Below are 13,989 nucleotides of genomic sequence, written 5' to 3'. Positions count from 1 at the left end.
TACTGAAGCAGGAATGGTATGTGATCTTGTCTTAGACTCTTGTTTTGTATAGTGCTGAGTGATGGGGATTGAACCCAGGCCCACATGTATGCTAGGGAAGTGCTCCATCACCACCCATTTCCCTTATGCTGGGCAGTGGGGGTGTTCTCAAGTGACTTTGCATGCCTGAAGTACTTCCTAACTCAAACCAAATCCAACTGTTACACATACAAGAAGCATGGGTTTCTGCCAAGTCACGGCCATCTGAGCCTGTTTCGCCTCTTATAACCTCCCACATCATGAGGCTGTAAGATTATGAAGTATTTAACAGTTCCCAGAACAGGATTATTTCCTTCTCTGGTCCTGGGGCCCTCCTCCATCCCAAAAGACCCAGGTGTTCTTTTGGGCCCCTTCTACCCATACATAGGTCATTAGGCTTTCTGTGCAGATGTTCCTCCCTACGCCCCCCCTACAAAGTGTGGGTGCAGAGCTGGAAGCCCCAGGAATTCACCTTCAGCATCTTTTGGTGGCTGTCAGCTCCCAGGACCCTGACTGCCCCCTAGTGGAGACAAAGCCATGGGATTGCAGGTCCACTGGGTTCCAGGTTTCCTATCTAGACACCTCCATTTTACTGGGCTTGGCTCTGTATGAACAAGATGCTTGCATGGAGCTCATGCCAACAGCTCTGGGAGGACATTTTCAACCTTGAACAAGTTAACTAGGTTCCAGGGCGGGAGACTAAGTTACGGAGGCTTGCTTCAAACCTGCGATCCTCCTGTTTTGTCTCCCAAGTACTGGGATTACAGGCATGTGCCACCATATCTGGAATCTTAACCTCAAAGTTCAGAGTTTGCCTTAGCCAGCCTCAGCAACTTAACCCTGTTTCAAATAAAATTGGGCTAGGGGTATAGCTCAGAGGTAAATACCTCTGGGTGCAATCTCCTGCACCATGCACCAAAAAGTACTCCGGAGGGTAAAAATAGGAACATCATAGCTTCATGCAGAAACATGCAGGCTAGCCCAACAAATTCTAATGTCTGTGCCTATGCTGGGGTGGTCACGTACTGTTGAAATGTTGAGGTGTGTAGGCCCCTCTCTACTTTCTCTTAGCCTACCTCTTCAATGCAGGCCTCAACCACACCACTGGGTAACCAGCCATCCCCTTGGAGGAACTGCAGATGGATACTACGGGCATTCTACCTTTGAGCTATAACCCCCAGCTCCGTTTTTTATTTTTTATTATGAAACGGCTGAGATGCAAAGGGTCTAAGTAGCTGAGGCTGTTTGTGAATTGGGATCCTCCTGTCTCAGACTCCCAAGTTGTACAGGGATTGCAAAGACAAGATGTGGGGAGGAATAGGGACCCCTGGCCCCTTTCATACAAGGGAAGGAAAAGGAAGAAGGGCTCCTTCCTCACACCTCCAAAGACCCATCAACCAAGAAACCCAACCCAGGATTACGAATGAGGCAATTTATTAATCCAGCATCCTTTGTTCTAATGCTTCTTGTTGGCAGCTGCCACCTGTAGGAAAAGATGAAGTATTTAGATCAGTGGGGTTTTTGCTGAGGTATGGAGTAATCTCACTTCAGTCCACTGCTTCACGAGGGAAAGCCAATCGCCAGCACTGATATTTATGCTAGGTTACACCCTAGAAGAGAGCCCCTTCTATTCTTTGACATCCAAGTGCCTAAACATTACAAGGGGACACCTGGGCCAGGGAAAACAGAAAACCAGCGGGAGAGCTCTTGGAATCACTGCCACCCTGGAAGCTGGTGAGCACAGGTCACTCTTCAGAAGGGGAAGCTCTAGAGGCAAAGTGCTCCATTGTCAGCCAGGATATGGATGGAGGCCTGGGTGCTGAGACCTCAAACAGCCTGGTGCCTCCACCTGGTGCCCAGTAAACAGAAAGGAGGAGAAAGCTGGGTGTTGATAATTGAGGCTGAGGGAAGAGGATCATAGGTTCAAGACCAGACTACTTAGTTAAGTTGGTCTCCCCAACTTAATGAGACCCTGTTTTAAAATGAATACAAAAAAGGGCTGGGAGTACAGCTCAGAGGTAGAATGCCCTTTGGCTCCACCCCCAGCAAAGAAAAGAAATAAGAAGGAACCACTGTGACCAGAATCCTAAGCAGGATGACCTGGGCACTGGGAGCTGTGTGTGGGGTGCAGTTATGTGCCCTTCAGGGGCCCTGGCTCCTCCTACTCCAGCACCCCAACACCCAAAGCAACACTAACAGAAAAGTTTGAAAGTTCTTTCTCTTGCCCCTGGGCAGTGCGCCCTGATTTCCACTACCTTTGATTAAAGACAACAAGTTACAAGTGTATGACTGGGGGCTCCAGGAATGCTCAGGCATTTAGGGCCTCAGCCCTGGCCACATGCACATCTCACCTGTCCAGCGATTCTGTCCAGATCTCTCTGTCCCTGAGGTGTCAGCTTGCGGCCCCTGCGGAAAGATCACACAGTTCTTGGTAAGCAGCCTTTCACCCCCGCCCCCATCACAAGAAACCAGGGACCAGGACAGCTTTAGCCAAGTCCCACTGAGGGCCCCAGGCAGCTGCATTCTAACGAGCTGGGGGCAGAAGTACCAGCCCTCCTGGGAGCTGACAGAGTGTCGTTTGTGCAAGCATGAGATCAAAAGCTCTGAAAAATCAATTGGGAAAAGTTAACGAGCAGGCTAATGAAAGTGGACAGTCACTAAATTACCTTCCAAGAACCCAGGGAAGTCAGCCGGAGAGGTCGGGGTAAGCCCTCTCACTGCTTTTCTACTGAACACTGCCTGCCTTGAGGTGGCCTGTAGTACAGGGGCAGAGGAGACTGCAGGACATTCAGCACCTACATTTCCACTTGTGAAGGAAGCAACTGAACCTCGGTATAGGTGATGATCTACGGGCACTGATGACCCGGCCCCAGGTCCCCACTGCTTACCCATCTTGGTCCTTTTCCACCATTTTCAGCCCCTCCAGGGCTTGGAGAACCCGGCGGGCCACACTTTTGGAGCCTCTGCTGAAGTGGCTGGGCATGACGCCATTTCTCTGACGTCCCCCGTAGATCTTGGTCATGGAGCCAACCCCAGCGCCACCGCGGAGGTACAGATGCCGCGCTGTGGAAGCTGGGGGTGAGGTGAGAGAGAGCTTGAGACACCTTCCAGGAGCACGTTCAAGGTCAGACATATGCATTTAGTGTTATGAAGCAGTTATAAGCCACCTTTTTTGTGGTACTAGAAATTAAACCCAAGGGGCTCTCTTCTGAGCTGTACTCCCAATCCTATTTTTGTTTTTATTTTGAAATAGGGTCTTGCCTAGTTACTGCACCCTAGTCTTGAACCTGTAATCTTCTTGTCTCAGTCTCCCAAGTACTGGTATTAGAGGCAGGAACCACCATGCCCTGGGCAGGAAACCTGTCTGTAATTAGCTGTTGCTGCCCCAATAGGGCTGTGAGGTGAGATATGAGGCATTGTGAGATAGAACCTAGCAAATTTAGTCAGTTCGCAAGTATCAACCACATGACCAACATACAACATCCCCTCCATGGATAGAAGACTTCTCATCCCTGGCTGGGACAAGTCTGCATCTGAGGCTACCACCTTTGCCTGCATGGCAAGCTCCACTAAAATATAGCTGAGATATTGCCTCAGAAGGGCTGAGTTGGTGCTAGGCCCAGCACTATATGCTCTACATAGTTTCTCTTCATGCAGCAAGATGGCTATAGGAATTAGACTGACGGCAGGGGTTATAGGCAAGCCACTGAAACTCACTGAGAACCAGAAGTGACAGTCTCCCAGATTAAAGTTACTATGAGGATTCAGTTACGTGTCAAGTGCGGCTCTGCTCGAGTAAGGGAAACTGAGGCTACCTAGGGTGCTCACTGGCCATGTCTCCAGGCCCTTCAGGGGCACTGCCACTAAGGCCTGAAAAAATAGGTGTGGTGGCAGAGGCTTGTAAACCCTACTTGGGAGGCTGAGACCCCATTTCAAAATAAAGAATAAAGCCAGGCGTAATGGTGCATGATTGTAATCCCAGTATCTGGGAGGCTGAGACCTTGAGGATCGCAGTTCACGAACAGCCTCAGCTACTGAGTGAAAAAAAAAGTTAAACCAGGAATGGTGGCGCATGCTTGTAATCCCCACACTTGGGAGGCTGAGACAAGAGGATCACACAGGTTCAAAGCCAGTCTCAGCTACTTAGTGAAGCTCTCAACAACTTAGGGAGACCCTGTTTCCAAATATATAAAAAGGAAGCCGGGCGTGGTGGCGCATGCTTGTAATCCCAGCATTCGGGAAGCTGAGACTGGAAGATCGCGTTTCGCGGACAGCCTCAGCTACTTAGTGAGGCTGCCCGCAACTTAGTGACACCCTATTTCAAAGTAAAGAATAAAAAATAGGGCAGGGGGTGTAGCTCGGAGGTTGAATGCCCCTGGGTTCCGTCCCCAGACCCCCCCCCAAAAAAGGCCTGGAAGAATAGCCCAGAAGTAGAAAGCCTCTGGGTTCCACCCCCAGTACCACAGAAAGGAAGGGGGGGGGAATGGGCTGGGAGTATAGCTTGGAGGTAAAATGCCCCTGGGGTCCACGTCCAGTAAAAAAAAAAAAAAAAAAAAAAAAAAATCTCCTTAGTGGTATCCATTCCCACCTTATCCCAGGTCCTGTTCCTTACAACACTGCCTTATAACTCACTACAGCCCCTCCCCGAGTAGGGATCAAGACTCAGTTGGCTTAACCCTCACTACCTTTGAAAATCCCAAGATTACCTAAAATGTTCAGCATCCAATTTTTGGTGGTACTGGGAGTGGAACCCAGGGATTTTTCTACCTTCGGGCTATACTCCCAGACCTATTATTATCATTATTATTTGTGTGTGTGGATCTGGGGATGGAACCCAGAGACATTCGACCTCAAGCTACACCCTCTGCCCTATTTTTTATTCTTTTATTTTTGAAACAAGGTCTCACTAAGTAGCTGAGGCTGTCCACGAACCAAGATCCTCCAGTCTCAACCTCCCAAATGCTGGGATTACAAGTGTGCACCACCATGCCTTGCTCTCCCAAACCTATTTTAATGCTTCATTTGGAAACAGTCTAAGTACCTAAGGCTGGCTACAAACCTGCGCAATCCTATCTCAGCCTCCCTAAGCGTTGGGATTAAAAGCGTGTGCCACCACATCAAGCTTATTCTTTATTTTGAAAAGGGTTCCCATTAAAATGGCGGAGGGCCTAAGTAGCTGAGGCAACAGCAGCCACTTTTATTAATGGACTTATACTTGGCTGTGCAGACTCTGTCCAAAATAGTCTGTGTACCAGAAGTGGGACAGGCAACCTCAATCCCACCAGTCTGGACCAGTCTCAGCCTGGTGTTGATAAAAGAGGCGATCAAGCCCTGAGTTGTCAGGCTGATCAGGGTTCAAATCCTAACATTACTCCTTATTAATACTGAATGACAAGTACACACAGCGTTCACAAGGCTTACATAGTAGTGCCAAAGACCACTTACTTATAACCCTTCAAGAAAGTGACTGGTTAGGATGTAAGTTTAGATATTCACAGGTATAAGGTCCTGCCACCCAGTTTATGCCGATTTTGAAACAGGCCCTGGCTAGGTTGCTGAAAGCCTCGCCGCTTGTCCTCAAACCTGTGATCCTCCTGTCTCAGCTGCCCATATACTAGGATCACACCACACCTGGCTTACATTTTTTGAGGCACTGATGATTGAACCCAGGGGCATTCTGCCTCTGAGCTACACTCCCAGCCCTATTTATTTTGAAACAGGGTCTTGCTAATAAGGCAGAGGGCCTCACTAAATAGCTGAGACTATCCGCAAACTGGGATCCTCCTGACTCGGCCTCCCAAGTACTGGGATTAAATGTGTGCCAAGTAGTGAGACAACCTAACAAGACCCTGTTTCAAAAAATCAAATAGGGCTGGGGATTTGGACTGGAGGCAGTGGGTTCAATAACCAGCATGAAAAAGGGAAAATAAAAAAGAGGAAATGGTTCCTTCTAAATTGTTGAGACTGGCTGGGTGTGGTGGCACACACTTGTAATCCAGCACTTGAGAGGATTGCTCAGGTTCAAGGCCAGCCACCGCTACTTTGTGAGGCTCTCAGCAATTTAGTGAGACCCTGTTCCAAATAAAATATAAAATAGGTCTACCCTGAGAGTGTAGCCCAAGGTAGAAAGCCCCTGGGTTCCATCCCTAGTACCACAAAAAATAAATTTTTGAGACTGGCTCCAATCTGCAATCCTACTGTTAGCGTACCAAGTTCTAAAATTACAGGCACGTACAACCATGACTGGCAGAGGAAGGGTATCAACTTCATAACATGGACTTTGTGGTATGGGGGGAATTGAACCCAGGGGCATTCTGTATCTGAGCTACACCCCCAGCTGTGGGGAGCCATTAAGGCTTTCCCCTAGATTAGTGTCTCTGACTCAGCTGACTATCCTTCGCCCAGAGTCAACAAGGTTTGGGGAGAAGATCAGATGGTGATGTCACGAGGGTACTGATTAACCTATCTGTAATATAGGTGTTTTGTATTGGTCTTTATTGTATTCTGGTGGTGGGGGCACGAGGATATTGATTGACCTGCGACTGTATAAATACTTCTGGAAAAACCACCCAGCATCGGCGCAATAGAGATGAGATTGACCCAGGTGTAGGTGTTGGCCAGGAGCGTCGGCGCCAATAGAGAATACTGACCCAGGCGTAGTCGTCGACCAGTAGAAAATATTGACTCAGGAACAGGGGTTGGCCAGTAGACATAGTAGGCTGGCTGCTCCCCCAGTTAGAAATTTTATTATTTTGAAACAGGGTCTCACTGAGTTGCAAAGGGCCTAAGTAGCTGCCGTCCAAGAATCTCAATCCTATCTCAGCCTCCTAAATGCTGGGATAACAAGCGAGCGCTACCAGGCCCAGCATGCCAGCCCTATTTTATTCTTTAGTTTAAAACAGGTCTAAGTTCTAAATTGTGGAGGGCCTAAGTAGTTGAAGCTGGTAGCACACCTATAGTCCTGTTCCAGCCTCAAGTACTGTGATTACAAGTGTGCACCAAAAATGCCCATATCAAACGGGAGGCTTTTTCTTGGTGGTACTATGGATGGAACCTAGGAGCCCTCTACCTCCAAGCCACATCCCTAGAACTATTTGTATGTTTTACTTGTTAATAGGGTCACAGTAAGTTGCTGAGAGCCTCACTAAATGGCTTGAGGCTGGCTCTGAACGTGCAATTGCCTCAGCCTCCCCAAGTATTGGGATTACAAGCATGTACTATCAATGCCTGGGCCAACTGGAAGTTCTTTTTTTGGTGGTACTGGGGTTCCTGGAAGCCCTTCTACCTCCAGGCTACACCCCCAGACCTATTTTTACATTTTTATTTGGAAACAGGGTCTCCTAAGCCAGCTCGCGCGGCTGGCTTCAAACCTGCGCGATCCTCCTGTCTCTGCCTCCCAAGCGTGGGGATTACAAGCGTGCGCCACCACGCCCGGCTCAACTGGAAGTTCTAAAAGTGAAATATCAATTTCTATAAGCAGTGATCTTTTTCCATACTTTTTGAAATCAAAGCCTTAGTACCACACAAGTGGAGCTACAAGTAAAAAAGTTAAGCCATTTTATCTGGACTGAGGGGCAGCGACTCTGCACAAGAGCTACTGGGCAGGCTGAGGCTTCTTTTGTCACCACCTCGAGAGTATGTGCTAACTGCACACAGGTGGCCTCACCCTGACCTATGGAGTCAAGCAAGAGTGGGACTCTGCCCTGACCCTTCTGCACAAATTCCAAGGATAAACAACTTTCCTGACCCAATTTAGCTCTTCCATTAAACAGATCATGGCTGGGTCTCTGGCCCTACACAGCAGTTAGATGGGCCAGCTTCCACCCTGCAAGTAGTTAAGATGCCTTCAGGTATCCCAATTTAGCAGTTGCTACTAGATACCCACCAAGATATACTGGATTCCTATCTTGCTCCTAAGCAGGCTCTACTGAGTACTAAAAGGTGGAGAAGCTGTTGCAATTGCAACTCATCCTCCATTGTTGTCGTGCCATGGAAAGAACTGGGCACAAAAGCATTCCAGCAAGTGTATAAAATGTCTGGTCTAGAACCCAAACCTCTTGTCACAGGAATGTTAAAAAAAAAAGCGAAGTCTACAGCCAGGTGTGGCAGCGCATGCTTGTAATCCCAGCAGGAAGATCACGGTTTGTGGACAGCCTCAACTACTTAGCTGAAACAACTCAGTAAGACCCTGTTTCAAAAATAAAAAGTAGAATCAGGCGTGGTGGTGGACAACTGTAATCCCTGTGCTTGGGAGGCTGAGACAGGAGGATCACACAGGTTCGAAGCCAGCCTCAGCTACTCAATGAGGCTCTCAGCAACTTAGTGAGACCCTGTTTCCAAATAAAGTATAAAAAATAGGTCTGGGAGTATAGCCCAGAGGCAGGAAGCCTCTGGGTTCCATCCCCAGCAACACACACACACACAGGCACGCACGCCTTGCCTGGTGGCACAAGCTTGTAATCCTAGCATTTGGAAGGCTAAAACATCATGGACAGCCTCAGCTACTCAGTGGGGCCTTTTGCAACTCAGTGAGACCCTGTTACAAAAAAAAAAATAGGGTTGGGGGTGTAGTTCTGAGGTAGAATGTCCCTGGATTCCTTCCCTAAAACTACAAAACAACAAAGCTAGAAAGTGAAGCCCAAAGGGACTCTTTGGGAACTACAGTAAGGAGACCATTAGTATGTGGAAGATACATATCTAGTTGAGATGCTGAGAAAAGGCCACAGCAACTGTAATCAGACCAGTAGCCTGGCCTGGGTTAATTACCTAGTCCTAATCCCATTTCTTTCTTTTTTTTGGTGTCCTGGGTGTATACCACTATGGCTAGCTCCAAAGTCTATTTTTTTCTTTTGCAGTACCAGGGATTGAACCCCAGTGAGTTACATCCCAGCCCTATTTATTTTGAAACAAACAAGATCTAAGTTGCAGAACCTCAAGCAGCGGAGGCTGGCCGCAAACCTGCGATTTTCCTGTCTCAGCCCCCTAGTACTGGATTTTAAGTGTGTGCCACCATGCCTGGCTTTATTTTTTTACCTTGAAACAGGGTCTCACTCAGTTGCTAAGAGCCTCACTAAACTGCTAATGCTGGCTGAGAACTTGCAGTCCTCCTGTTTTAGCTTCCCAAGTACCAGGATTCTAAGTATGTACCACCATACTTGCCTTTAATTCCATTTCTTGTTACTTTTCCCAGCCTGAAAAATTATGGCCAAGCTAGACATGACACATGCTTGTAATCCCAGTACTTGGGAGGCCGAGACAGAATTGCAGGTTTGAAGCCAGTTGCACTCGGCAAGTAGGAAGGCTCTCATCAACCTAGTGAGACTGTTTAAAAAAAAAAAAAAAAAGCCAGGTATGAGGGCTTAAGCCTAATAACCCCGGGGGCTTAGGAAGAACCACAAGTTCACGTCTAGCCTCTGAAACTTAGTGAGTCCCTATCTTAGAAAGGGCTGAGGATAGCCGGGCGTGGTGACGCACCCGTGCTTGGAAGGCTGAGACAGGAGGATCGTGCAGGTTCAAAGCCAACAGCACTGGCTTAAGAGACCCTGTTTCCAAATAAATATGTAATAAATAGGTCTGGGAGTGTAGCCCGGAGGTAGAAGGGCTTCCAGGAACCCCAGTACCCCCCCACACACAAAAAAGGCTGAGGATATAGTTTCTCCCTGAAATCAACTGTATCTGATGTTTTTGAAAAATGCAGCCGGGCGTGGTGGCACACGCTTGTAATCCCTGTGCTTGGGAGGCTGAGACAGGAGGATCGCGTAGGTTCGAAGCCAGCCTCAGCTGCTTAGTGAGGCTCTCAGTAACTTAGTGAGACCCTGTTTCCAAATAAGTATTTAAAAAAAAAGGGTCTGGGAGTATAGCCCAGAGGTAGAAAGTCTCTGGGTGCCACCCCCAGTGCCACCAAAAAAAATAAAATAAAAATGCAGATTATGCAAAACATCAATGTAACCAACCATCCCACCCAATGGGACACAAAGCTATTAGATTCTTCTAATCCTAAATCCAAAGCTGATCTACCAACTCTTTTTTCTTTTTTGGTGGTACTAGGGGTGGAACCCAGAGGCTTTCCACCTCTGGGCTATACCACCAGACCTTTTTTTTAAATATTTTATTTGGAAACAGGGTCAACACTAAGTTGCTGAAAGCCTCACTAAGTAGCTGAGGCTAGCTTCGAACCTGTGCGATCCTCCTTTCTCAGCCTCCCAAGCGCGGGAATTACAAGCGTGCGCCACCACGCCCGGCTTGACCCTACCAACTCTTGAAAGCACTGCCAAAGATCAATCAAGACCAGGCAGTCTTGCTTCCCAAGTTGGGGGACAGAGGCTGTGTATCTTGTCAGACCTTGAGTTCACAAATTCTTTTTCTGGGACCGGGGATGGAAGGGCATTCTACCTCCGAGCTACATCCCCAGCCCTATTTTTTATTCATTATTTTGAAACAGGGTCTCACTGAGTTGCAAAGAGCCTCACTAAGTAGCTGAGGCTGGCTGCGAACCACGATCCTCCTGTCTCGGCCTCCCAAGTACTGGGATTACAAGCATGTGTCACCAAGCCCAGCTTTCCCCTCACTCTTAGATTGACACATGCAAGTTACAAAGAATGAGGGACAGCCTTATGGAGCTGGGAAGCTGAGCCCCAGGACCACCCCTAATGATACTGGGCAACCCCCTGCCTGCCCTGGGCCTCAGTCGCCTCCCCCCCTCCCGTGACCATGGAGTCGCCTCCCCCCCTCCCGTGACCATGGGTCCTCCTACTAAGGAGTTTGTGATGGTTATACAAGGTAAAGTGCCAGGAGCAGAGATGGCTTGAGATGGGAATGTAGACAGACTGGAAGGTCTTCAGAAATGGGGAGCTGCCTGGCCCAACTCTAGGACAAGTAGGTAGGAGCTCTAGGTGCCAAGAAACCAAACATGTAAAAGCCAGAGTTCACTGGGGCCAAAACACATGGTGGGTGTGCGGGAGAGGCAGGAGCCCCTCCTCCAGGGTGTTGAAGTTCCTCCCCAAGAGCAACCTCACAGCCAGGTGTGGTGGTGCACACCTGTCATCTCAGTTCTTGAGAAACTGAGACGGGAGGATCGTGGGTTCGAGGACAGCCTCATCAGTTTAGCCAGATCCTCAGCAACTTAGCGAGACTCCGTTCCAGACCCCTGGTTCAGCCTCCCAAACGCTGGGATTACAAGCATCTGCCACCATGTCCAGCAGAGTTCAGAAATTTTCTAAAAATATAGTGGTGGGTAGGTGGCTAGGCCACCAGCCTACCCACCTCAAGAGCTGATCTTTTAATCTTCAGCAGTGATGAGTGATGTTGGTCACCTGTGCCCAGTCCAAAGCCTGAAACAGAGTGGGCCCCGTGGACATTTGATGCATTAAGCACATGACAAATCTATGAAATCCTTCAGGTTCTGAAGTACTGAGAGGTAGCATTAAGGCCAAATTATTTCAGGGCCTTTTTTGGTGCTAGAGATCGAGCGGGGGATTTCCTGAGCTATACCCCCATCCTATTTCTTAAAAAAAAAAAAAAATTAAAATTAAGAAACAGGTTCTTCAGTCTCCCTACCTTGCTGAGAGAGCCTAAGTTATTGAGGCTGGCCTCAAACTTGCAATATTCCTATGTCAGCCTCCTAAAGTACTGGGATTACGGGCCTGTGCCAGTACACCTGGCTGGCTGGTCATGTGGATGACCTTTGGACAGGATGGAGCCCCCCATTACAAAGGGAGAACACTGAAGTTCAGAGCAACCAAGTGAAGGCCTCCGAGGAGGGGGCCACCTTGGCATAACCCATCATGAGTTTCCCTCCTCTCAAGCTAGGCCTACACAATCTGAAACCATCAATATAGGCAAGAACTAGCACTGCAATTGGTGAATGTACTTAAACTATGACTGCAAGATTAAAAGGACAAGATGAAGACAGGGCTGCTATGAGATCACAGGGAACCACAAGATGCTTTCTGTTGGGCATTTGGATGTTATGTCAAGATTTAAAGCAAGGAAATGCCCAGACCCCCAATTACTTAGAAATTAGTTGCTAGTGCGGGGCGTGGTGGCGCAGGCCTGTAATCCCAGCATTTGGGAGGCTGAAACTGGAGGGCAGTTCGCCGACAGCCTCAGCTACTTGTGAGGCCCTCTGCAACTTAGTGAGACACTGTTTCAAAATAAAGAATAAAAATAGGGCAGGGGGTGTGGCTTGGAGGTCATAAGCCCCTGGGTTCCATCCCCAGACCCACAAGAAAAAAAAAATTAGTTGCTAGAGCCAGAAGGCTGGCATGATGATCTGAACAAGGTAAACAGTTGGCCTTCATGAATTACAACAGACTTATTACCATAGTATAATCACTAACCCCATTTTATGGAAGAAACGGAGACATAGGCAATAACCTGTCTGAGGTTACAGTTGAGCAACAGAGATGGATTTGAATTAAGAGTCTGACTCCATGGATATATAAGCGATAATGCCTCTCTAAAGTGAGCCACCCCTATGCAAAACCGGAACATTCATTTGTCTTCAGGCTTTCCTAGAAGCTCAGAGCTAGTTATTAAAATCCCATGTCACACACAGCATACAATATGTTCCTCCTGTTCAAACATTGTAAGGGGGCAAATAAGGGATCTATGCTTGGAGTCATCCAGCTCCCCAGCCAAAGACCCAAGTTCCTCACCAGCTCGAGTGTAGAACCAATTCTCATCGTAGGGAGCAAGCTCTTTATGCTTGGCTAACTTGACTGTGTCCACCCATTCCGGGACTTTCAGCTTCCCGGACCTAGAACCAAACAGTAAGAGAAAACACAGGTCAGGAATGTACAAGTTAAGTTACTACTTTTGTGTAACCCCTTCCCCTCAGCATAAGCAACTTGCTAAGAGCCCGATAAGCTCCAGGATACAAACAAACAGGTCGAAGTTCTAATACAGCCAAGCCAACCTCACGCAGAAAAGGGTAGCTCTCACACGGGAGCCCCAAGCAACTCTCTGCCATAGCAGGCAAACGCTGGGGGCCTGGGGCCAGGCAAGGCCGAGAGCCTCCATTCATTCACTTTTCATTAATTCACCCACACTTACTTTTTGAGGAAGGCTGCCAGAGCTCTAACGAACTCCTGCTGGTTTACGTCTTTTACAGTAACTCCAGGCATCTGCGAGAGAAGGTCAAGCGTATGTACACAAGGCCTGGCGAAGACTAACGAGGGCCAAGCCCGAAACACCCCCGGCTCCTCCGCGACCCGAACCTCGGCACCCGGGTTAATTCCCGAGGAGGCCCACTCTTATCTCCGGCACCGGGTCCGGCGGACGCGACAGAGCTCCCGGCGGCCCCGGTCTCGGCGGGTCGCGCCGGCCCGGCCTGGTCTGCGTTTGGGAGGCGCCTCCGCAGCCCTACCCTGCAGGCCCGGAGGCTGCGGCGCCCACGCCGCCCTCCGCTGCCCACCGGCCCTCTCGGCTCGCCGACCGCGCGGACCAGGCATGCCCGGGCCTGCCGCTCGCACGTGGCCGCGGCTCCCGGGGGCGGGGCGGCCCGCCGGGCGGTCCGGAGCCTTCAGACACCCGCTTCCGAGCCGCGGAGTCCGGCCCGGACGCCCTAAATCTCTCCCCAAGCCGGAGCGCCCGCTTACCGTGCGGCCTCCGCGCTGCCAGCCAGGGGAAAGGGAGCGACGGGGTTTCCCGGGCGCACAAGTCGGGCGGCGAGTCTCGCGAGAGTTCCAAGCCTCGCGAGAATGGCACTGCGCAGGTTGCCCCGCCCTGCCGAGGGCGACTGTGGCTGCGTCTCAGCCTAGCGTGTACTGGGGGATGGATGGAGGTGCAAAGGGAGAGACCTGGGGAGTAGACGGGAGGGCTTTCGTTTCCTCCCAGCCTGTCCTTATCCGAGAGCGGGGCGTGGTAGAGAAGGGAGCTTCCGTCCTGGGAGGACCTGGCTTCGTTTGCGTTGTACGTGGCTGGCACGAGCAGAGGTGGAGGATAGTGAGGGCGGAAGTACGGGAGAAGGCG

At 49.5% G+C, this 13,989-nt stretch overlaps 1 protein-coding gene across 1 annotated transcript; it reads right to left on the bottom strand.

Moving 5' to 3' along the window:
- Positions 1-1,439: 1,439 nt before the first annotated feature.
- On the bottom strand, positions 1,440-13,637 carry RPS19 (ribosomal protein S19). The gene is made up of 6 exons (XM_080703119.1): positions 13,617-13,637; positions 13,072-13,142; positions 12,675-12,775; positions 2,907-3,090; positions 2,370-2,424; positions 1,440-1,501 (listed from the first exon to the last, which is right to left on the bottom strand). Exons 2-6 carry the CDS (start codon positions 13,140-13,142, stop codon positions 1,475-1,477), a joined length of 438 nt encoding a protein of 145 aa, XP_080559245.1. The 5' UTR covers positions 13,617-13,637; the 3' UTR covers positions 1,440-1,474.
- Between the last annotated feature and the right edge of the window lie 352 nt (positions 13,638-13,989).

The sequence above is a fragment of the Muscardinus avellanarius genome, assembly GCF_963383645.1.
Source record: "Muscardinus avellanarius genome assembly, chromosome: 10".
NCBI classification, from domain to species: domain Eukaryota; kingdom Metazoa; phylum Chordata; class Mammalia; order Rodentia; family Gliridae; genus Muscardinus; species Muscardinus avellanarius.
Note: the sequence above shows the minus strand (reverse complement) of the source record. Positions and strands in the feature narration are given on the sequence as shown.